The sequence below is a fragment of the Ctenocephalides felis genome, unplaced genomic scaffold, assembly GCF_003426905.1.
Source record: "Ctenocephalides felis isolate EL2017-DRISC unplaced genomic scaffold, ASM342690v1 CF-g0.4_SCAFFOLD_01886, whole genome shotgun sequence".
In the NCBI taxonomy this organism is placed as follows: domain Eukaryota; kingdom Metazoa; phylum Arthropoda; class Insecta; order Siphonaptera; family Pulicidae; genus Ctenocephalides; species Ctenocephalides felis.
In genome coordinates, this window is record NW_020538040.1 from 160299282 (window position 1) to 160323788 (window position 24507).

A 24507-nucleotide genomic window follows, 5' to 3' on the forward strand; every position below is an offset into this window, starting at 1 on the left:
CGATAAAACGAAGGAGACGTTTATGCTGGCGGAGAAATCAATTCTCCTTTTGTTGGCAATCAGTACGTATATTCTCTCACTGGAAAGCTCGAAAGCTCGGAAGCTCCGAAGCCCCGAAGCCCCGAAGCTCGGGGTGTGGGCGGAAAACTCGGCGGAGATTAAATACTGTATTTAAGGTCGAGAAGAATCACGAAAATGGATTTAATTTGATATCGATTTATGAAACGTACACTGCAAAAATGAACACTGCCATTCGATAATTTAACTAAAGAAAAATTAACTAGTGGTGTATGGCATCGTGCCATAAGCAGTGCTGGATTTACAGTAGGGGCAATCGGGGCTACTGCCCAGGGCGGCAAATTTTGGGGGGCGGCAAAATTTGGATAGTGAGAAAAAAATTCTATTCAATATAATCAATTTTTTTTAACAACATTTTTTATTTCAAGAAATATAATTAACAAAACATAATACGATTGCAATGCAAAATTTGGGTTGAAATAAACGATAACTAAAATTTATTATTTTGCCTTGCCTCCCTATCCGAACGTAAATTATCAAATTAGTTAATAAGTTATTAAATTTGGCCATTTGGCTAATATAAATATCCGGAAAGAAGCTGAAAGTTTAAGAAAAATATGTTTTTCAGTTCTCGAGCCCCCTTAAAATGACGTATTTGTGCACTTCAAAGCTTAAAGCGCCGAAAAACAAATTTAAACTAGTGACTCATTTGCCTTAAGACAAATTACTGAAACATCCCGTACTGAAAATTACATTTTATAAAGAGCTTTAAATTTTATTGAAAAATGAAAAAAAAAAGACTTCTAAAACACATTTTTTGTATTTTGAAATTTTTCGAAAATTATGAACTTTTTGCAAAGCAATCGCGCTGCGTAGCTGTTTCAGAGAAGAAATATCGAAACTCAATTACCATTTTTCGTAATTGCCTGTACCAAAAGCTAATCAGCACGTCTCAAATCTAATATTTTTTAATTATTCAAGCCGATTTATGATTCAATTCCTATTGATAAGGAGACATGCTGATTAGTTATTGGTCAAGGCAGGTCCACCTGTTTTGAAGATACGGGTCAAAATGCCAAAAATGATAATTCAGTTTTTGAGAAAAAAGCGTCCAATAACATTCAAAAAAATTTACAGAATAAATAACTGCTTAAATTTGTGTGGGGCAGGATTTGGCGGACAAAAGTGATCTTAAGACATATGCACATTAAATTACCAGATATTTTAAAGATATTATAATAATAAGTATAAATTTTGTTTACATTTATATAAGTTTTGTAGCATTGTTTATCCGTTAGACTGCGACACGGCGCTTACGCGCTTCTATATTTTGTCTCTCGCAGCTGAAGCAGCACGATTGCTTTAAAAAAAGTTCGAAAGTTCGTAAAATTTCGGGGATGGGGCGGCATTTTTGTCATTGCCCCGGGGCGCCAAATTTCTAAATCCGGCCCTGGCCATAAGGCAAATTGATGAAACTTTCCGTACCGTAACGAAATGTTCAAAGAATATTAAATGTTTTCATATGCATTATTATAAATACTGTAACATAGTCTAATATTTATAGGAGTTATATAAAATGAATTACAAAGTTAAAATTATTTATTTAAAATATATAAGTGAGCTTTAGAACTTTAGCTAGAATTAAAATTAAATTCTGAATTATTTTCGATATACAAAAAACAAAAAACTGAAATAATTTTTTTTCCAAAAGCAATCATTTTGTCAAAACAAGCATAAGGTTTTTTGAATCATTCAAATCAGATTCTTAGTTCTCTCAAAAACTGCCATTTTTTGCACATTTAGCTTGGTATCTCCGAAACGGCTGGACCTGCTCTTGCCAAAATCTAATTACCACTTCTCTCCGTCATTACGAATTGAATGTTTTTAAGATCATTCAAATCGGATGCTCCGTTCTCTTAAAATCTCCATTTCTATTTTCTGCACTCTTTGCTCCGAATTGCCCAAACGGCTGGACCTACCTTTGCCAAAAACTAATCAGCACATCTCCTTATGAATAGGAAACGAATATTTTTTGAACCATTCAAATCGATTGATCCGTGCGCCCGAAAACTTGAACGAAAATTTGTATCCGTACATACATACATATACACACTTATCCATTTTTTCTGAGGTATGCCAAAAAGTTCAGAAACCTTCAAAACGTGAGGACATGTAAAATTTTCAATTTCGATTTTTGGACGATTACAAAACTTACCCTACGGGAAGTTAATAAAACTGAGTTAAGTAGATTTTTAATAGATTTTAAGACTGATTTCTATCTTACTTTGTAACAAATCTGCTGATATATCATAGTTCAAGATATTTAGCGTACGTGCCTACTGTCATGTTATATTTTTTATTATTTGAAGTATAAACATACTCATCATATATGATGAATTCTATTTCTAGGTATTACATTTCGATAAGATCAGAGTATTATTCATCTCAGAAAAATTTGATCAAAGAATTGAATTGGACTTTAAATTCACCAAGTGGCTTCCATCATCTTTAGCATTAAAAATCTTAAATCTAATGATAAATCAAATCGAAAGTTCGATCAATTGAAGTACAATCTCATATATAAGGTATGTTGTTTTTTTTAATAATCATATATACACATATATGCGTATTTGTTAGATCAAAAATATTTCTTTCTATAAATAGTAAAATAGTTAAAGTTGTGGTTGACAAATATACTCGTCATGGAAAAGTGGAGCGAATGGCGAGTATACTTGTCATGCGTTTAAAACTTTGATTACTGGTTATTCAGTTTACATTTTTTTACTTTACTTTAGTTTAAGACAAAGTTTTTTTTTAATTTTGAACTATTTTGTAAATCAATCATGCTGCGTAGCTGTTTTAGAGACGAAATATCAAAGCTCGTAAGCGCTGCGCATCAGCCTGATCGTGTATTCAAAATCATCGATGAAAATTTGTATCCGCACATACATACATACTACTCACACACACACACACACATACATCCACTTTTGCTGAGGTTTGCCTCATATTTTAAAAAGAGGCCACTTTCTCATATTTTCAATGATATCTCGGCCAAATGATGAGCTAGGAGTTGAAAATTGGTATATCGGATTTTTTTCGAAAAAAGTTATAAAATGGCATCAAAATCATCAAAATACCCTTTCAAGATATATAGAATATTTTGAAGCCATGCCGATGCAAAATAATTAGTTGTAAGTGGTATTTTACCTTAAAAATAAATTTTTACCTCGATTCTGACGACACAAAACTGTGCGTACGATTTAATGAGTGCGCCACAGTTATCTGGTTGAATAGTTTATTCAAAAATTTGTATGCAAAATATTACAGCAAAATATCTTATGCTGAACATTCCAGAATATTGTAAGTAGTCATTGATACTTTTACTGATTATATTTTACTTTCAATTTTTAAATCAAATTTCAATTTCCTTATTTACTATCTTTATTTGTAATTTTTTTTGCCCAATTTGTTTCATGTTTCATGTTCATTCTACCTTTGGTCTATTGCATACACCGTATACATACATATTGAGTATGAAATTAAATGAATTATTTTATTACATTAAAATTGTACATGATTTATAAAAGATTTGAGAACCACTGTATCAGAAAATAATTCTAACAATGATCGCAAGTACGAAGAGAGTAACATTGATAGCTCGATAACTGAAGTATAAAAGTTCAAAGCTCTCATTGCAAAGTCTATTTATATAGGCCCTGTTCATACACTTGATTGATACTGTCTGATAATATTTGTTATTTTGCCTGTTTTTTCGATCGATATCACTTGAATCACCGTAATCTTTTTCTGTTATGCTAGAATCAAATTTCTTAAAGTGTTTCAAGATTATAAATTTACTTTGATCTTATATTTGAAACTTATATTTTCACATTTTAAATTTTAATCATTTTAATTTTTATATATGTAGCAGAATCATCCACTCCAGATTTTTTTATGTTTTTATAAATTAGAAATTATCATTTCTGTAATTATGCAAAAAAAGTAATTTATTCTTTAAAATCGATACAGAATTATCATATCAATTAATCGAGTCTCATAAAACGTTAATTAATGGTAATTGTAATATCAAGATAAACCTATCATTAAAATTAAAATTAAAATCGATTGAAAAACTAACTTAATTATGTATATTCAATCATCATTGTGCAAATTATCAATTTATAATCATATATCATCTCACATATGTGACGTTTATATAAATCTGGGTTCATAGATTAATATCTAGACTTATTTGCTTTTTAAATTTAACTGTATCATAATTGTAATCATAATATATCAATATGCAAGATAATGAGGGATTAAGAAATAATCACTTTGTTGGAAATACCATACACGTTCCGAATAATAGAAATTAAATTTAAGATTATTATTATCAAGTAAAAATGTTGCTAAGGGTTATTTTTGGAAATAAAAATATCCAAATATACTCGCATTTATACATATATAATCAAAACAATAAAAAATGAAATTTACGCTACGCCTTCCTATATTTTAACCCATGACAAGGGAAAATTTAATTTAATTGCAATTAATAGGTGAAACCTAATTCTTGAAAAGTTTGAATATTTTAATTCATATATAATACTTCTTAATCAGTATTTTTTTTTAATTATTGATTTGGTGTTGTTTTCTGTTATTGTTGTAGGATCTGTGGTAAATATTAGCCTGCTGCTCCATAGCCATACAGTCGTCAAGTACTTTTCCAATAGTGGTGTGTGGCATTGTATTTGGGGCAATTTTTTGGAACTTTGCGTACCGAATTAAAATTTTGAAAATCCGAATTATTTTCAAAAAAAATTTTTTTTTGGAAATCAAAAAAAATTTGGAAATATATTTTTTTTCTTTTTTCAATAACAATCGTTTCGTCAACACAAGCAGAAAGTTTTTTGAATCATTCAAATCAGATGCTTATTTCTCTCAAAAACTGCCACTTTTTGCACATTCAGTTTTGTATCTTCGGAATGGCTGAACCTGCTTTTGCTAAAAACTAATCACGACTTCTCTACATTATTGCGAATTGAATGTTTTTCGTATCATTCAAATAAGACGCTCCGTTCTCTAAAAAACTCGAATTCTATTTTCTGCATTCTTTGCTTCCTAACTCCAAAACGGCTAGACCGACTTATGCTAAAAAATAATGAGCACATCTCTTTATCAATGGGAATCGAATGTTTTTTGAACCATTCAAATCGGTTGAACCTTGCGCCGGAAAACATGAACGAAAAATTGTATCCATATATACATACACACACATCAATTTTTTCTAAGGTTTGCCAAAATGTTCAGAAACCTTCAAAACGTGAAGATATGTAAAAAAAATCAATGTCGATCGTTGGACAATAACATTAACTATTCACATCGAAAGTACGAAAAGTTAAAAAAAAAATTAAACTAATTTTACTAATTAAACTAATTGATTAAAGCTGCTTTTCTTCAAACATTTATTCGAATAATTTTCATAACCGAGTTGGATTGAATTAAATCGTGTAAGTTTAATGCAGTCAATATTTACAAGAGCTTTTCCGTGGCTTAGTTGTTCGATCCAAAGTTCTAGCTATTCTAGCCCAAAGTGGCATCGGCATTCACTTTTCTTATTCACTGCTATTTTTTAATTTAATTTATCAGATTACATTACAATCTATGTGTCGAAAGTGAAGATATTGAAAATCAATACCAAGAAGAAAAAAAAAACTTGAAAATATACATAACAATAAATCACCAAGTGAAAATAGCCTTTTCCCGGCATTATTGCTTCAAGCACAAAGTCATCAAGAGAAATTGTAGGAATAAATATATATATATATATATATATATATATATATCTAAACTACATCAATATATGTAGGCCAACCGTTGGGTTGCCTTCTATAAAAGCCAAGTAGTTAAGAAGTATCAACACGACAACTAATAGGACTCTAAGGATAAGTTCTGATTGCTGTTAAAAAATTTTCAAGGTCGGACAGGATAAACATTTATCCAATTATACAATGTCAAATAATCATAATTGATGTATTTAATTAAATATAAAATGTAATACAATAAAATTGAAATTAGAAGAAAATTTGTGATGTAATAGCATATCTAGCAATTAAATTCTAAATAATAAACTTTTACCAATTTTTCTAAAAGTACGAAATGTGCGAAAATGCTTATTCAAATTAAGGTTTTGTATGTCATTTGTATTTACAACATATCAAAAAATAAAAAACTATTATTAAATTGACTCCGATAGAATGCTAAATTTGTCATTTAGTATGCCAGTGTCAGCACTAATAATATTCAATGAGATTCGGGAACAGTCATCTGATCAAATCACACAATGGAATAAGATTGGAATTGCAATAGCAATTCATTAAACGATTTTCAGGATATCGGAGATATCATTAGGCATGTCACAACAAACACATTAAGGGAATAAAAGGGACTATCCAGTCGGAAATGATCAAACTAAGTGGTAACAGAATCACACTTGGTAATAAAATTAAAATAAAATGTGAATAATAAAATGAAATATATGAATATCCAAGGACAGTGATAATAATAAAATTATTTTGACAATAATAAAAAAAATATTTTGATGCAAAAAAGCCAAAATTAATAAATGTCACATCTTGTTTTGAGACTAAAATTATAAGTCAAATTAAATGATGAAAAATGGTAATGAAAGTACCGGTATTTTACATGTTTTAATCAAATAAAATAGAAATTGTCGTATATTAAAAGCAGTATTCATAGAAATAATTTTAACCTATAAAACTTCTAACCTAACTTTAAATCTATAAAAATTAAAAAGCACAAAATTGACTATGAGGAAATCAATGCCATACAAAATATGGCTAGTATAGAAAAACATTTCTTTACTAGCCATATTTATTATAAAACTTTCTTTGGATGTTCAAAATTTTAATTCGGTAAGCGAAGTTCCAGAAAATTGCCCCAAGGTACAATGCCGCACACCACTATTGGAAAAGTACTTGACGACTGTATGGCTATGAAGCAGGTTGATATTTATAACAGATCCTACGATAAAAGATTGTTTGGTGACTTGTGTAAGTACTCATTAAACAATTATATTATTCGAATCCGTTTCCAGCTCTCCGATTAAATATTTTCAATTGGCAATATCGCGACACCTCCAGGTGCCATATGGTCCGTGGAACGCGCCATTCAATTAGGGTGACGATAATAACAGTCATAAAAACATTCTTCACAATAAACGAATAATATAATGTGCACTAAATGCATCGCATTATTGCGTTAGGGTAAACATTGGATTCGTTTGTTTGGAAAATCGCGGAGAACTGATCTTTTCATGAACAAATACACACGCACACACACACACACATATATATATATATATATACACCTAAGTCTGTTTTTACACGGAGATTGGTTCCAGAAGAAGCCGTGTAAAAAAAAAGTGTAAAAAAAGACATTGATTTTATACAAAAATGGGTGATTTGTTCCTAATCTCTAAAACCTATTAAAATTGGTGAAAAACAAGAATTTTAAGAACAAGAATTAAATTGCTTTGACCAGTAAAAATTGTTTGTACGCGCTAAAGGGGAATTCACTTAAATCTTTAAGCTAGTGTTCGCAAATTATCGATACTATCGATGGTTTCAGACTTTTTTCTTTCATAAATACTTTTTTGTGATATGAACATACTTCGCAAAAATTTAATTTGACAAAAAAAAATTAGGTACATAAAATTTCAAATCGTGCTAAATGGAATAAATTCGTGTAAAAAAAATAAAAATATTCAATTTTCAAACCGTGTTATATCAAAACCGTGTACAAAAAGACCGTGTAAAAACAGACTTAGGTGTATATATATATATATATATATATATATATATATTGTATATGTGTGTATTAAGGATAATTACATTTTATTTTGCAATACATGAATAAAATCTTGAAGGGCGTAGCAGCAAGTAACTAGTTGTAAATGACATTTTGCTAAGACGTGTTCTACGAAGTTCCGGATTTCTTAATCAATAAGTATTGAGATCTGTTTATTTAGATATGTAGATAAAATTTTCATCTGTTTATTTAGAAATAAAAAAATTGCTTTTACTAAAAACTAATACCACTTATTTAATTACTGCGAGTCAATTGTGAATTGTGCGTGCCAAGAAATGTTTCGAAATTTTCAAAAAAATAAATATTTTCAAAAAATAAATATAAAAAAAAAGTTTCCATATTTTCCAAAATTTTCCAAATTTTCAAAAGATCGTTTTTTTCGATATTTACCAAACCTATTCAGCACCATTCCTAACTAATATCTTTCGAACGGTTTATAAATTTTCAAAATCGGTTAAACCGTTATTGAAAAAATGTACACAAAAGAACATCAATTTTTGGCTTACAAACATACATACTAGGGTGGTCCTTAATACGGACATTTTCGAATTTCCTTACTCCCAAGGGCTCAAATGGTTCCAAATTGATAAAAAACAATTCTCTGAAAGTTTTAGCTCTTAATATTAACTTTTAGATAGTGCGCAATTCAATCAAACTTCGTATGGAAATAGCATGGAAAAAAATTTGAAAATTAAAAAAAATTTTTTTTTAGGTATAACTTAGCGACAAATGAATTAAAAGTGAAAATGCGTGTCATTTTTTATAGAAAATTCGAGGCTCTGCAAAATTTTAAACATTTTTTTTATGCTATTTTCACACAAAACTTTGATTGAATTGCGCTCTATCTAAAAGACAATATTAAGAGCTAAAACTTTCAGAGAATTGTTTTTTATCAATTTGGAACCATTTGAGCCTTTGGGAGCAAGGAAATTCGAAAATGTCCATATTAAGCACCACCCTAATACACACAATCAAATTTTGGTATCAAATGATTCAGAATGACTTAATCTTTGAATGTCGTGAAAACATAAATTTAGAAAATCGCATTTTTAAACTAGCAAATTAGTATTGTTAAATTTTGAAGGCTAGATAGAAAACCTATACTGGAAACCGCATAAACGACAAAAAAAGAAGAAGAAGAAGAAATTTTGGCAGTTTTTAGTACCAAAAAAGAAGCGTAACATAGCGTCGCCATAACAATGTTACGGTCTATTTTTCCGGACAATTGGACAATTAATGCATCGAATTCTTTTTAGTATTTTAATTACTTTATTATTTTTTTAACTAATGATTTAATATATTTAAGAAGTTCTAAATTTAAAAAAATATGATAAAAATACATTTCAGGTACAAATTTCAATAATTTTTTAAAATTGTAATTATTGTTTTCTAACATTCTTAAAGTCATTAGTCAATACATTTTCAAAATTATTATTTTAATTCGAAGCATTTATTCTTCAAACATTACAATAAAATATTTTTCCATAATCAATACATAGTTACCAAACAAACGTACCGGTGTCAAGAACAGACAATGTCTAAAAAAAATCAGTTACTTTCGAGTAAATAAAATACTCTAATAAACTAAACTTGAATTTTATATAATAATAATAAATAAATAGTAGTCTGCCAAAGGCAACTCTATGGTATGAGAGCACCACAAATTAATAATTTGCTTTCCCTCCCTTGTTTATTATTCAACCCTTTCCACTCGCGAATTCCGAGATTTATATGAATTTTGCCGCCGGAGGCATCCGAGTGGAGAGGGTTAAATTATTACTTTTACCATTACCATTACTTTTTTATTACCATTTATCACTTTTTATTCAATCTTATAAATTTTTCTTTTCATGCTTCCTGGTCTTGTGCTTCGGCTTTCAGTTTCCTAAATTTTTTTTCTACCATCTGCATTCTTCTTCCCAATCCCGTCAGTCCTTCTATTTAACCTTCGACGACGTTAGAATATTTATTTATCCCAATTAATTAAATTAGTATGTATTTTGTGTGTCGACAACACACGGTTACATGGTTTTTATAGAAAGACACGAGTTTACGATTTTTATAAAAAAAAGATCCTAGAGATTAGCATCTCAAAATCGTTCAGACGAACTAGTTCTCCATTTACGTAAGATACAGATTTGTGTTGGTGATACTCGAGTTAAGATATAAAACTACTCGAACAAATGTAAATAATCGTGATATGTCGCAACAATGTTGCTAGAGATTATACTACCTACATTTGATAGATTTCACATGATTTCACTGTTTGACAATGTCATTACGACATCCAATCAAGTCGATGTAATTGATTCTAAATTAGTATCAACTTCTAATTATCTGACAACTTCAAGTAGCAATTTGTTCGAATCACTATTGAATGTTCTTAATTAATACTAGATATTTAATATGTGATTGATTTTTTTAGATGTACCATATATTTTTTAACTAATTAGAATTTAATTGATTAGAGATATTTTTTATGTATAGACACGCATGTTTTAATTGGGAATGTGTGAATATTAAAATATTCAACAAAATATTGCTATAGGTTCCGTACAACATACAAAATACAAAACCACTAACGTTAATAATTATAAATTAATTTAAGAATATTATATTAAAAAATCAAACGGCAATTTTTTCTGGCAATTTATTTCGTGATATTTTTTTGAATTTTGAATTCAGAACACTAATAACATTACCATTATGCGTAGAACACGAAAATCATTTCACAAAGTAGGTTCATTTTGCAGAATTATATTATTGCATTACATTACATAAAATAATTTTATTTTGTGTGGTTTTGAAGTGGAGAAAGGCTTGGAAATACAAGTGATGTTACGCACTTGTTTAGAGATTTCTTCTTTCTGAACCTTTTATATTTATCATTTTTTAACTTCGTGTAGGGTAAGTTATAGTAATGGGCTGAAAATCAAAATTGAAAATTTTTGCATATCTTTACGTTTTAGAAGTTTCTGAACATTTTGGCATACCTTAGAAAAAATGGATGTGTGTGTGTATATGTATTGATACAATTTTCCATCCACGTTTTCAGGCGCACGGATCAACCGATTTAAATGGTTCAAAAAACATTCGATTTCTATTGATAGGGTACTGATTAGTTGGTGCTGATTTGTTTTTCGTAAAGGCAGGTCCGGCCGTTACGGAGATACGAAGCAAAGAGTGCACAAAATAGAAATCGAGTTTTTGAGAGAACGCAGTATCCGATTTGAGTGATCTAAAAACATTCAATTTGTAATGATTGGGAGAAGAGGTGATCAGTTTTTGGCAAAGGCAGGTCCAGCCATTTTGAAGATACAGAGCTAAATGTACAAAAAATTGCAGTTTTTGAGAGAACTTCAAAAAACTTTCTGCTTGTTTTGACAAAATAATTGCTTTTGAAAAAGAACATTGTATATCAAAAATAATTCAAATTTCAATTTTAATTCTGGCTGAAGTTCTGAAGCTCTACTTTGAATAAATAATTCTAACTTTGTAATTTGGTTTATATAATTCTTATAAATAAATATTAGACAATGTAACATTATTCATAATAATCTATTTGAAAACATTTAATATTCCTCAATCATTTCGTTACGCCGTGGGAAGTTCCAGCAATTTGCTTCAAGGCACGATGCCATACAACACTAGTTTATTATTATTTGAACAGAGGTCAGATTTTTAAAGGCTCTGTAAATGACAACTCAAACAGTTGTCCCATTTCTATGTGATGAATTTTTAGAATTTATGCAATGATGAAGAAATAATAAAGAAGGACAATATTTTCAAGTAAAAACCGATGTCACTACTGCTTGAAATAGGGTGCTCGAAGCGGGTATGAAACCTCTGATTCAAATCCCATAGTTCTAACCACTCACTCACGGGCAAGGTCATCAAAAACGATTTCTAAAAAGTTTTGTATTATTAAAATGTTTTTTATTTCTAAATTTGTATGTAATTGTCGACCGTTTAAGAACCTTAGCCCCGATGAAAATTCACCGCCCCGCTCTCTGATTCGCGACGTTTGGCGAATAGATCCTGTGGCGCACTGAAGTTGCGCTGGTTGTCCCCACCGTTACCATATTCCCTGTTATCCCCTCACACAGTTGTGCAATACACACATAGAAAACATACTCCGACATAGAAGATTCATTCGTACAAATAGCCCAACACACGAGGACCCCAAACGGCAGATGGGGACACCACCCCCGCCCAGGAAAGTAATCAGTAATGGCAGCAATTTGTAAGCATTTCGCGAACATTCCAGCTTCCATATATCACAGTGGAGCATTTACAAGTGCTCTTGTGAAATGATCTCTCGAATCCTCGGAACGATTTGTTGTATAAGTTAAAAAGTCAGACGATCGCTTACGGCGGCCGATACGGCGTCGCCCTCGTACGCTTACGATGGTAATGTCTTCTAGACAGGAATACGAATATTGTTAAGGGTTCAGGAATTATTTATTCGATTTTAATACTAGATGTTTGCAAGAATTTTATACTTATACTAAAATTACATCAAATTTTATTTTACCTTTTCCTGGTAATCATTGAAGTTGTTATATCATATTAAATTTACTCATAAATGAATAAACAAGCCAAATATACAGACATCATATAATGTAGAGATATTTGTGAATATTGTTAAGGATTCAGAATTTATTATATGGATTTTAATACAAAGATGTTGGTAAGAATTCGACAATTATTATTTTTAACTTCCCGTAGGGTAAGTTATTGTAATGGGCCGAAAATCGAAATTGAAAAGCAATTTGCCTTAAGGCACAATGCCAAACATCCAACTAGTTACTTGTGGATCTAGTCAATATTTACTTCACTCTATCACTAATACTGTTATGTATTTTTTTATTTCTAACATTCAATTACAGCTATCCGTGTATTATAAGGATATTCCGTAAATCTATTCGCTTAAAATGTACAATTTGACACTATATATATACTTTTGTATCCGCACATACTTACATACACGCATATGCATCCATTTTTTCTTAAGTATGCCAAAATGTTCAGAAACCTTTGGAACGTAAAGATGTGCAAAAAAACATTTTCGATTTTCTGCGATTACTATAACTCACTCTACGGGATGTTGAATATATGTAGGTGCTGAAAAAATGCACAGTTGCATTTTTTCCTATGTAACAATAAATAATAATGAAAATTTATGTATATGTTTAACTCTTCCATGGGCCTATTCGACAACGTTCTAGTTTTACTTTTTAACTTATAATAGTCGTAAAAAATGAAAAATGAATGTATGTATGTGTGCTATGTATGTCCGGATACAAATTTTCGTCAACGATTTTAGGAGCATAGATCAACCGATTTGAATGATTTTAATAAAGTTCGAATCCTATTGATGGGGAGACGTGCTCATTAGTTTTTGGCGAAGGCAGGTCTAGCCGTTCCAAAGGTACGAAGCAAAAAGTAAAAAAAATGGCAATTTAGTTTATGAGAGAACGGAGTGTCCGATTTGAATGATTTAAAAAACATTTAACTTGTTTGGCGAAATAAGGAGTTGATTGAATTTTTGGGAAGGTAGGTGTAGCTGTTTTGGAAATGCAATTAAGAAAGTTATAAAATTAACTTAAGCGTTCACACATTATCATTAAACATATGCTCACCAAATCGTCAAATATTTTATACAAATTTTAATAATGATAATGTATTTTGAAATTTCATCTTAAAAAAAAGATCACAGCGCAAAATATAAAAATATTCTAAAATATTATCAATATTCATGGAATAACCAAATTGAAAGCTAAAACATAAGCGCACGATGCTTCGTTTTTTTTTTTTTTAAATTGGATCATTATCAAAAACTTTTTTTTTTTTAATTTAAAACAGCTTTGATTAAAAATAATTATTTGACTTTTGTTGCGCGTCTTACTAACGTAAGTGTTCGATCAATTTTCGTTTGCACAATGTAATTTAAAAAGATATTTATTCGTATTTATTTACTCTACTCTTATCTTTACAATTCTTTAATACGCTTTATGTAGTCATTTAAAATCAAATTACACTTGAAAAATTACAATTTTAAATAGTAATAATAAATTTTTTTATTCAATTATTTCCTTATTTGAAATCAATTGATAAATTAACTTATTGACAAAAATAAAGTAATTTTGTTGCATTTTGTTAATAATGTGCTTAACAACATTTTATATGGCGTGTCGTATAATTTAAATTTATGACTTAATATGTTATTTTGCACACATTCAAAATAGCATAATTTCATTATCATTGATTTTTGTATTATATGGATTTTTCTTTGAATTCTTCATTTATGTAATATATGGATTAATTTTATTACTTTTGATTAACACAAACTCATTTACTTGCACGATAAGATAGCATTTTCTGTTAATATTCAATTATTTATTTTAGAAATTATCTGGAATCATAAAATAATTTGCGTTATGTTATTAATTAATACGCACTAAATTTTTTATTTTTTATATATAATTATATCTATATATATATATATGTATATATTATAAACAAACAATATAATTTCCAAATATATATTTCATATATATGTCCTCGCTTTCTTCAAATTGATTTCAGCTCGCGCGCCGATAAAAATAATTGCCTTATAAAAAACAAATTTGGTTTGGTTATTGAAAATAGATAGATACACCTATCGTAAGCTATAAAATCCAAGTGGACAGCATTTTGATTAATAATTTGTTAATTGAATATGAAATAATTACCTATTCTTATCTAATTATCATATTCGTTAAAACATAATCCCATATGGGTTATTTCTTATCTCTATATGAAAATCTAGTTTCGAAGCCATGGAATGTTTAATAAACTCTTATATAATGAAATATAATTGACTGATATTGATAATAAAATCACTCATAGATTAAATTATATGCATAAAAATCAATAAACTAATAAGATATTAATTTAATTATTTTTTATACGTAGGTGTTAAAACCCAACACTCTCTTTATTAGCAATACTAGAACTATAATTTATCATTTACTTTCCGCTTACTTTATTTTTTGTTATTAGTTTAACTTCAATTGATAAATGAATAAAAGTAACATGTATTTTTACTTTACATATTCAATAATAAACTTCAGTACAGTTTGAAATTTATTTAAAAAAATCGATATCGGGTAAATAGGGGTTTAACACACAAAAGCTTGGGAACATTTAGTTTAGTCAATTTTTGTATCACTTTATCCTAAAAATCACTAAAAAAATCACTAAAATAAAACTGTTAAGTAACAAAAAATAATAAAAAAAATATCATTTTATTTAACTTTTTTATGAAACCAAAAGTATAGGCCTATTCAACAAGATTCTCATTTGTTAAATGATTTTCTAATGTTAGAATATAATTAAATTCCCGTAGGGCAAGTTATAGTAATCGCAAAAAAATCGAAAATGAAAATTTTTATATATCTTTACGTTTCAAAGGTTTCTGAACATTTTGGCATACCTTAGAGAAAATGGATGTATGCGTGGGTGTGTGTACGTGCGTGTGTGTATGTATGTGCGGATACAAATTTTCGTCGACGATTTCGGGAACACGGATCAACCGATTTGAATAACCTAAAAAACATTCGATTTGTATTGATGAGGAGACGTGCTGATTAGCTTTTGGCAAAAGCAGGTATAGCCGTTCCGAAGATACGGGGCAAAAAGTGCCAAAAACGGTAATTCAGTTTCAAAGAGAATGGAGAGTCCGATTTTAATAATTTAAAAAACATTTTACTTGTATTGACAAGATAAAAAACTGATTAAATTTTTGGGAAGGCAGGTCTAGCGGTTATGGACTCTCAATAAAAATAAGTTAAAAAAATGCCTTTTGGCGGTTAAAAATGATCATTAGACATATGCACATCAAATTATCAGATATTTTATAGAGGTTTTCATAATGTGTACACATTTTGTGTAATTTTTCTTGGCGGTTCCGTACCAAGATTTTTAATTATGGTACGGGAAGTTCCAGCAATTTGCCTAGGCACGATGCCATGCACCCCTCTAGTTTTACAATTTGAATTATGCGTTAAAGTAGAATTTATAGTTCTATGTGCTTTTCTTCAATTTATTTAAAATACATTGTTGTGATTTCGGAAAAAATATTATAATAATTAATTCATTATTATATAAAATATGTGGATCTAAACACCGAGGGTTACAATAGAAATATAAGGTTTTATGATTTAATGTTTATTACGATAGTAAACACAAAAAAATCAAATTTGTTGAACTAGCAGTGGTGTTGTCGAGCCAGAACGCTCCGGAACGTTATTCCGGTACTTCCTTTGTGAACAAGAACGCGTTCCGGAACAAAAAATGATTTCTAATAACGAAAATTGGCTAAAGTATCAAACAAATTTAAAAAATTGCTGATTTTTTTCTAATTTTTGATGAATTTTCATATGTATTATTAAAAACAAGGGTTATAATAATAAATAATAATAATAAATAATAAATTTACTTTCGAAACTACTTCTCTACTTTAAATTTACAATCATCTGTAAACAGATTTTGAACATTTTATTGAGATTTATCTTTTTATTAATGATTGTTTGATTTAAATTTTCGACTAAATCTATATATTCTAATTATTAGTGGTGTTGTGATATGTTTTTACCAGAACGCGTTCCGGTTCAGCATAAAAAATAAGTTCCCTAATCCGGTTCACGGTTCGGTAAAACAAGCCGGTTCGTTCCGGTTTTTGTTCCGGTTCGGATTCGGTTCATACCCTTGTTTATAATGATACAAATAAAAATTCGTCAAAAATTTCGAAAAAATCAGAAACTTTTTTAATTTGCTTCTAATGGGTCAGCCAGTTTTCATTATTAGAAATCATTTTTTGTTCCGGAACGCGTTCCTGTCCAAAATGGAAGTACCGTAAAGATGTTCCGGAACGTTCTGGCTTGACAACGCTACTGCTCATTTTACTAATCTAATTTTTTTCCTGTTTACTATTATAATAAACACAAAAGCCTAAAATCCTATATTTCCATTGTAACCCTCAATGTTAACATCCACATCTCTCCATTAATTATCCATTAAATATTATAATAATTTTTCCGAAATCACAATAATAACATCTACTATATCATAGTATTTGCAACGTTTACAATAATGTTTGATAGATCTTTGGTATCAACTGTGAATTTGCGGTTCTGTATAAATTGATAGAAACGGCTATTCAGACAATTATTGATCTTAACCAAATACCGATTTGGACCAATTCAACGTACGTATGTATCCGGCAACGATCTGGTAATCTGCAAATTAGAATTTCCAATAATCGATGTATAATATATAGTTGAAATTGTTGGTACGTATACATGGATATAGAGAGAGGTGATCTAGAGTAAGTAAAAGCACACATGACTGGTTCCTAAATAGCAAATTGTTCATTTGTGAAGTTTCATAAATACGCAGATTTGTGTTGATCTAAAACTTGAATGTATATAAATATCGTATTTCAGAAAATAATTATTGATTCGGATGTTAGCCTAAAGATAATTTGTATTTACCACTATATTGCTCATTTAACAGCAAGGCTGAACTTTTAAGTCACCACTTTAAATCGCTCAAAATTTTATTAACTTCCCGAAGGAGAAGTTTATGTTTTCATCAAAAAATCCGATTCGCTAATTTTATATTTTCTCGGCGTTTCAAGCCATTCTGAATCAAATGAGATCAAATTTGGAAGAAGTGTGTGTGTGTGAACAGATTTTTTTGCCGTAAATCGATTTTGAATGCTACTACCACTAAACAAATATTAAAACGCAGCGAATTTTTAATGAACATAAATAAATTTTGTGTTCTAGGAGATAATTATTTATGATTATCACAATACAATTTAATTGTAATAAAAGCTTGCATGTGGGTGGGCTAAATGGACCAACTGGCAAAGGTGTAAATAAGAAAATATGGTAAATAAACCAAAAATTAAAAAAAGCAATTTTACAAGAGATAAGTTAAATAAATACTTAATCCAACTATGCTGATGAAAATTTCTGACGAACTACTAGATCAAGGTTGTATACAGTGTTATATCTGTGAAAAATGTACCCATGAAATTTATATTTTGCATTGGTTAAATAATGTAGCTATTACTTCGTAAAATTTCTTCAAAATTAAAAATAAGATATTGTATCTGTTGGCTATCTCTTTTTACCCAGCCTATAGGGTAAAAAGAACTAGGTGTCAATTTTGTAAAAAACAGGAAAAAAAAATTCTACAATCGTGAATTATCTGTGAGTTTTACTGAACATAGTCAAATAGTTGTTTGATATGTGTTATTTGTTGTGACATAATTTGTTTGGCTTTTACATTGTAATTGCTTGCAATGTAAAGTCAAATTGGATCTTTGTGCCCCGCGCTACCCTACACTAATGTGCTGAATAATTGAATACTTCTAATTTATGGCTGTTTTAACTAACAAAATTTGTAGTCATTTGTTTCAAAATCATTAAAAATTATAATGACGTCAGTTTCAAATGTATTATTCTCTTCACGATATGGTAGTGATTTTATGAATTTAGTGGCAATTTAAAATTTATTGCTCACTTAATTTAACCAGTGAACTGTGACGATCTCATTTAACTGTGTGCACAAAAAAATGTTGTTTCAAAGTAAAGTTCCACTTATAACTATTTATTTTATATCGGAATTGCCTCAAAATTTTCAAATCATCCTAAATTTGAGAATTTGTTTTACTTTTCTGTTTCAAAATATGCAATCTGCAATAGTTAAAGATTCCTATGCATATCTAGTATAATAATAAACAAAATTCTGGCACTTTTTCATGACGTGTACACTCGTCTCAGTCAATTATTGCTAATATTTTACTGTATACCTTACGTTTGTTTGTGCTAAAAAACGATTATTTTCAAATAAAACTGAACCTTTTGCAAATGAATACGCTGTTCTTGGTTTCAATTTTTAAATACGAGAAGTGTAATAATGAAAAAAAATGAAAATCATCTATTCTTAAAAATCCGTCGACCGGACATTGTCTTGAAAAAGCGCTGGTTTTTGTATTTATGAATTTGGTGATTAATACCAAAAAGCAAAGCAATAGATTATGAGATTACATTAAAGTCAAATACTCTATTTTCTGTTTTCGAAATTTGAGAATCCCTGAATCGGCTATGTGCACAACGTAGCGCGGATGGTTATCGGTTAACGGCGGGAGTTGGATCGTCACAAATCGAGTTAGTTAATTGACAAGAGACTTGATGCTGCCTAGCTCTGACTTTGTTTGGGGGTGCCAAAGCCGACTACATTTTAGGGAAACATCGATAATAAAAGTCGCAACATCGATTGCAAAGTTGTCTCTAATAAATGCAAAAAAATGATCACTGATAATTACACAAAATCAGCCAAAATTGTTGGAACTATTGATTTCAGTGAGCAGTTAGTATGCTATTATATATAATTGTAAATATTTATACAAAAACCGACATTTTAGAAAACTGGTTGTCCAACAGTACTTTTTTTCAAAAAAATAGTCTTGACCGGTTTCGAATTTTTATGAAAAACTATTTGCTCAAATAATTCGAACAAAAAATTTTAACAGTAAATACCAAATATATAAAAGAAGTTTTTGACTGAAATTATTAATTCAATTTTATTGATAATAAATTTTTTATGCAATTTAGTAGAACAAAATATAATAAATGACCAGGATTAAATAACTTTAAAAACAATTAATTATTTGTTGTTTTGTCAGAGCGTACATTATTTTTAGAATAGCGAAACGAAGGAAGTTTATCGATTTCTAACAATGTTTGCAACAATCCGGTGCATTTGGCTACAATTGTCATTTTCAAATTTTTGTCAAGAGTTAAACTCCAATTGGAAATCGGTATTTAGTGGTAGACAATCGATTTTCAAATTCCATAATTTTCTCCTAAAAACCGGTTTTGAAAAACGAGCAACCCCGAGCTGTAAGCTCTTTATGATGATTTCATTACAATTTGACCAGTACACCAAAAACTTGGTTACACGTTATAAGAATAATGAAGTTATTTATTATAATTTTATTAATGTAATAGTTATGTTATAGATATACCTGGACTTTTTTACACAGGGGGTAAATTGGGACGACTAGGAGCAAACAGGGGATACAAAATAATAGCTACATTATTCGACCAATGCAAAATAAAAATTTCATGGGTGCATTTTTTACAGATTTAACACTGTAAATAACTTTGAACTGATATTTCGGCAGAAATACTTATCAGCGGATTTGGAATTATATAATAACTATTCATTTAATTTATTATTGTAAAATTGCGTTTTTAACTGCATTTACTTTTTATTTGCTCTATTTTATTTTGTACATCTTTGTCAGGGTAAAGGTTCAGCTGGTCTTTTTTACCCCACCCAAGTGTAAGCTTTTACAGAGGTTATTTGAAATAAAAACTGTTAAATCTTAAAAATAACAATGCATTTTATAAAACAATTAAGTAATGTATACTTAAAAATGATATTACGGTCTCGTAAAAAAGCAACAGATCTCAAAACAAATAACAAAAGAAAATACTTTTGTTATGGATTTTAAAATATTGCGGATTATCTCAAGATATCAACGTCGCAAGAATCAAGATGATAGCAGGGTATTTGTACATCTTTTTCTCTCTACTTTCAAATATTGTTGTTAAATATTCTTAACTTTATTGGTTTTCGAGATATCGGTGGTGCTCCGCTCTACCCTATATTTTGTCATAAATAATAAATTTTAATTATTAATAAATAAACTAAAATCAATAAATTAAATTGAATAGTACAAGTATTAAGTTTCTAATATCAAATTATACTCGTAAATCACATCAAATATCATATCAAGAGAATTCCTGCCTCATATTTTTAAGAGTAGACAGCTTTTATGGCAAAACTTTTTTATTCCAATTTTCCACTTGCCTCGTCTACGAACAAGAATCCGCAATAAGAGTCGCAGTCGTATTTGGTCAAAAATCAGTCGGCGCTGTTTACCTAAACATAGTTTGCGAATGAATTAGAGTTCGGCCAAGTGGAAATAGCAAGAAGTAAATAACCAAAGAAAGCACAAAGGAAAAGAGCCTCAGTTTTATTCTCTTCAGCAATGCTGCATAGACACTGCATATAAGCTGCTCATAAAAGGCATTTTACTACCAGAAGAGAGAATTGTAGAGATAACCGTTTGATAATCGTGCATTATTCATACCGAGCAATCCGAGTAATGGACATGGAGGAATCTCTCAGAAGCATTCAACGTTTCAGCGAGTGGAGTGATTTTATAAAGTTGTTTTGAAGTAAAAATATATTTACATATGCTATCCTAAAAACGGTCCCTATAAAATGTATTGCCGTAACGCTTTAGGGTAAAAATCTTATGCTGATTTTTGTAAGGCAACTTGTGATATTACTAAAGAAGTCAAAATAATTTTACTCTTTTTATTGAAAATCATAAACTATATATAACTATAGTCTCGGATACATTTTTAAATAAAATGTATTCAACTGAAATAATAACTCATAGCTTTATATATAATTTTGAACGGTTATCAATCTTTTTTAATTTTGTCACTTCGAGCGTAATTTAATATTTTTTAGGACAACACAAATGCCTTCTTCGGTATGATATACTTGTGTTGACTTTAACAAAATTCAAACTATATGGGCATGCATTCAAGTCAGTCAAAGTCAAAGTTTTATTGACGAATATATAATGAATAGTAATAAATCTATATAAAACGCTATACAAATGTGTGTTTATGATAGAAATTGATAACAAAAAACACTCACCAGTAAGGTCTGGCAATCGTGGATAAAACATGCCGGTTCGCGCCAGCCAGTCTAATTGCATGTGCTGCAGGTATTGTTGTCCAAAATGCTGCGGCGTTCTTAATGCCTGAACGGCATGATGATCCTTGTTCCCTACCGGACCATTTCCTACCGACGGCGGACCTTCACCCAAAGGATGGTGAAAAGCCGACGCGGCCCCTGCCGTTAATAACTGCTGATGGTGCGGATGCGGATAAGCGTACATAGCCGGTTGAAATACAGCCGCCGCGGTAGGTACCCCTTGCATTCTTGCGTCTATGAGACCGGGCTTTGGAACAAACCGCGGATTTCGGTAGCAGCTGGGATCGGAATCTTCACATCCTGGAGATATCGGAGGACTGTAACTTCTATTTGTAGAGGGTGGACTGTCGGAACTATCTTCCTCGTGACTAATAACTGACCGTGGTGGATCCGGCGCTCCATCTTCAGCGGTCGAATCGCTTGCCAAGAGCGCTTCTATGCAAAAAGACTTTTTTTGGGGAGGCGATGAGGAAGATGACAAGTTTAATAAGGTGTTTTGATGCTGTTGTTGGCTGAGTTGCGGATGATGGTTGTGATGACTTATGGTTTCATCGCCACTTCTTGGAGAATCTTTTGTGTAACATATCGGGGTAGCAGACATTATGATTATTTTGTTATGCAACCTAATTTATATGACACTAGTTATCACTTGCACAAAACACCAAAACCTATTAAGTGTTGTTAATAGTTTTTATAAAACCAAAGTATGCATTGTCACTATAACGTATTTCTACAGTCCTTAAACATATTTATAAATTAATTTAATACTCCAAAACATTCAAGACCGAAAAGTAAAACATCCTGTGACCTAAAGAAGTTTTGCACATTCACTCATGTTTAAGTTTATACTTTCATCAAAATACCGATTGCAATAAAATGATAGTTCCGGTAAATTTTATTCCTATTTCCATATGCACGTGAGCAATCCCATCAATTCTCCTCTGACAATAACACAGATGCTATGTAGCGCAGTCACAAGTCAGCGCGCGACTGTCGGCTCGCGCTCCTCGCTGTCGGCACGTCGACCGGACTCGAAAGCGTTACCCTCGCGGCGGCGTAGCCCCCTACCCGGGAGTGTGAAGTCAGGCGGCGTCCCGGGACGATCGACGAGCTACGCTGACGATCTGGGCGGAGTAACTCCTACACTTAAACCGGTAGCCGAAACCGTAATCATAACGTGGTGGGCGTGACGTATACGCTTCATTACCCGCATACAAGTACCCATTTGAGCTAACAGACACGAATCGGACACTGAATTAACGTAACGTAATCGTCCGACAGTTGGATCTATGCAATACCCGATATGACAATGAAATCTATAAGAGTTTGTCCAAAAAGCAAAACGAGTGTTAGTACGTATGAATTTACATTTTTGTGGAAATACTTACACTTCTATAGCTTTGAGTCAAGATATGTCCCGAGATGGTTCAATACATCAAGATCCGAATACTCTTATAATCAGAAAACAAATTAAAACTAGTGGGGTGTGTGGCATCGTGCCTTAAGGCAAATTGCTGGAACTCCCCGTACCGTAACAAAATGTTTGAGGAATATTGAATGTTTTCAAATACATTATTATAAATATTGTAACATTGTCTAATATTTATAAGAATTATATAAACTGAACTGCAAAGTTGAAATTATTTGTTTAAAGTATATTAGAACTTTAGTCAGAATTGAAAATAAAATCTGAATTATTTTCGATATACAAAAAAAAATTATATTTGAAAAAAAAAATTGAAACAAAAAATTTTTTTTCTTAAATTATTTTTTTTGTTAAAACAAGCAGAAAGTTCTTTGAATCATTCAAATCGGTCGCTTCGTTATCTCAAAAACTGCCATTTTTTCACATTTAGCTCAGTAACTCCAAAACCGCTGGACCTGCCTTTGCCAAAAACTAATCACCCCTTCTCCCAATCATTACTAATTGAATGTTTTTTAGATCATTCAAATCGGATGCTCCGTTCTCTCAAAAACTCAATTTCTATTTTCTGCACTCTTTGCTCCGTATCTCCGAAACGGATGGAGCTGCCTTTGCCAAAAACTAATCAGCACATCTTCCGATCAATAGGAATCGAATGTTTTTTGAACCATTCAAATCGGTTGATCCGTGCGCCCGAAAACGTGGACGAAATATTGTATCCATACATACATACACAAACACACACACACATCCATTTTTTCTGAGGTATGCCAAAATGTTCAGAAACCTTCAAAACGTCGAGAAATGTAAAAATTTCAATTTCGATTTTTGGACGATTACAATAACTTACCCTACAGGTGCCCGCATTTACAAATGCAAAGTCGACCAACACCAAAATGAACTAATAGCGAGTCATAACACCACTTATGCTAAAAGACCTAAGAGTCCGATTTAATAGAATTGATACAATATTTGACAATATACTATATCTTTTTAGTTTATGTTTCACTAAACTGCAAATGTTATGTGTGTATACATGTAGTGTATAAGTGTTTATAATTTAATATGCATATTATAGTTTTCTTTTCTTTCTTGGTAACAACAAAACAAACATCAGATGTAGAGTACACATATAAACGGTAAATCACTGGGGTTTCCTTTTGAAAAGCTACTGTTAATTATCAATCTAATTTATATGCAAATAAAAACACTTTCATAGACTTATAATTGAAAATATTTATTGTTAGGACAACATTGAGATTCAGTCACAGATTATTGGCGCTATAATTTTATCATTGTGAAATGAAACTTTTCTTTTG

At 30.4% G+C, this 24507-nt stretch overlaps 1 protein-coding gene across 1 annotated transcript in view; it reads right to left on the reverse strand.

Annotated features, from left to right (window-relative positions):
• The window catches only part of LOC113376141 (motor neuron and pancreas homeobox protein 1), a 48575-nt gene extending 26209 nt beyond the window's left edge, over positions 1-22366 (reverse strand). The window contains exon 1 of the mRNA XM_026616064.1: positions 21706-22366. Within this exon, the coding sequence (XP_026471849.1) occupies positions 21706-22366 (661 nt within the window). The remainder of the gene's footprint in view (positions 1-21705) is intronic.
• Positions 22367-24507: the final 2141 nt, after the last annotated feature.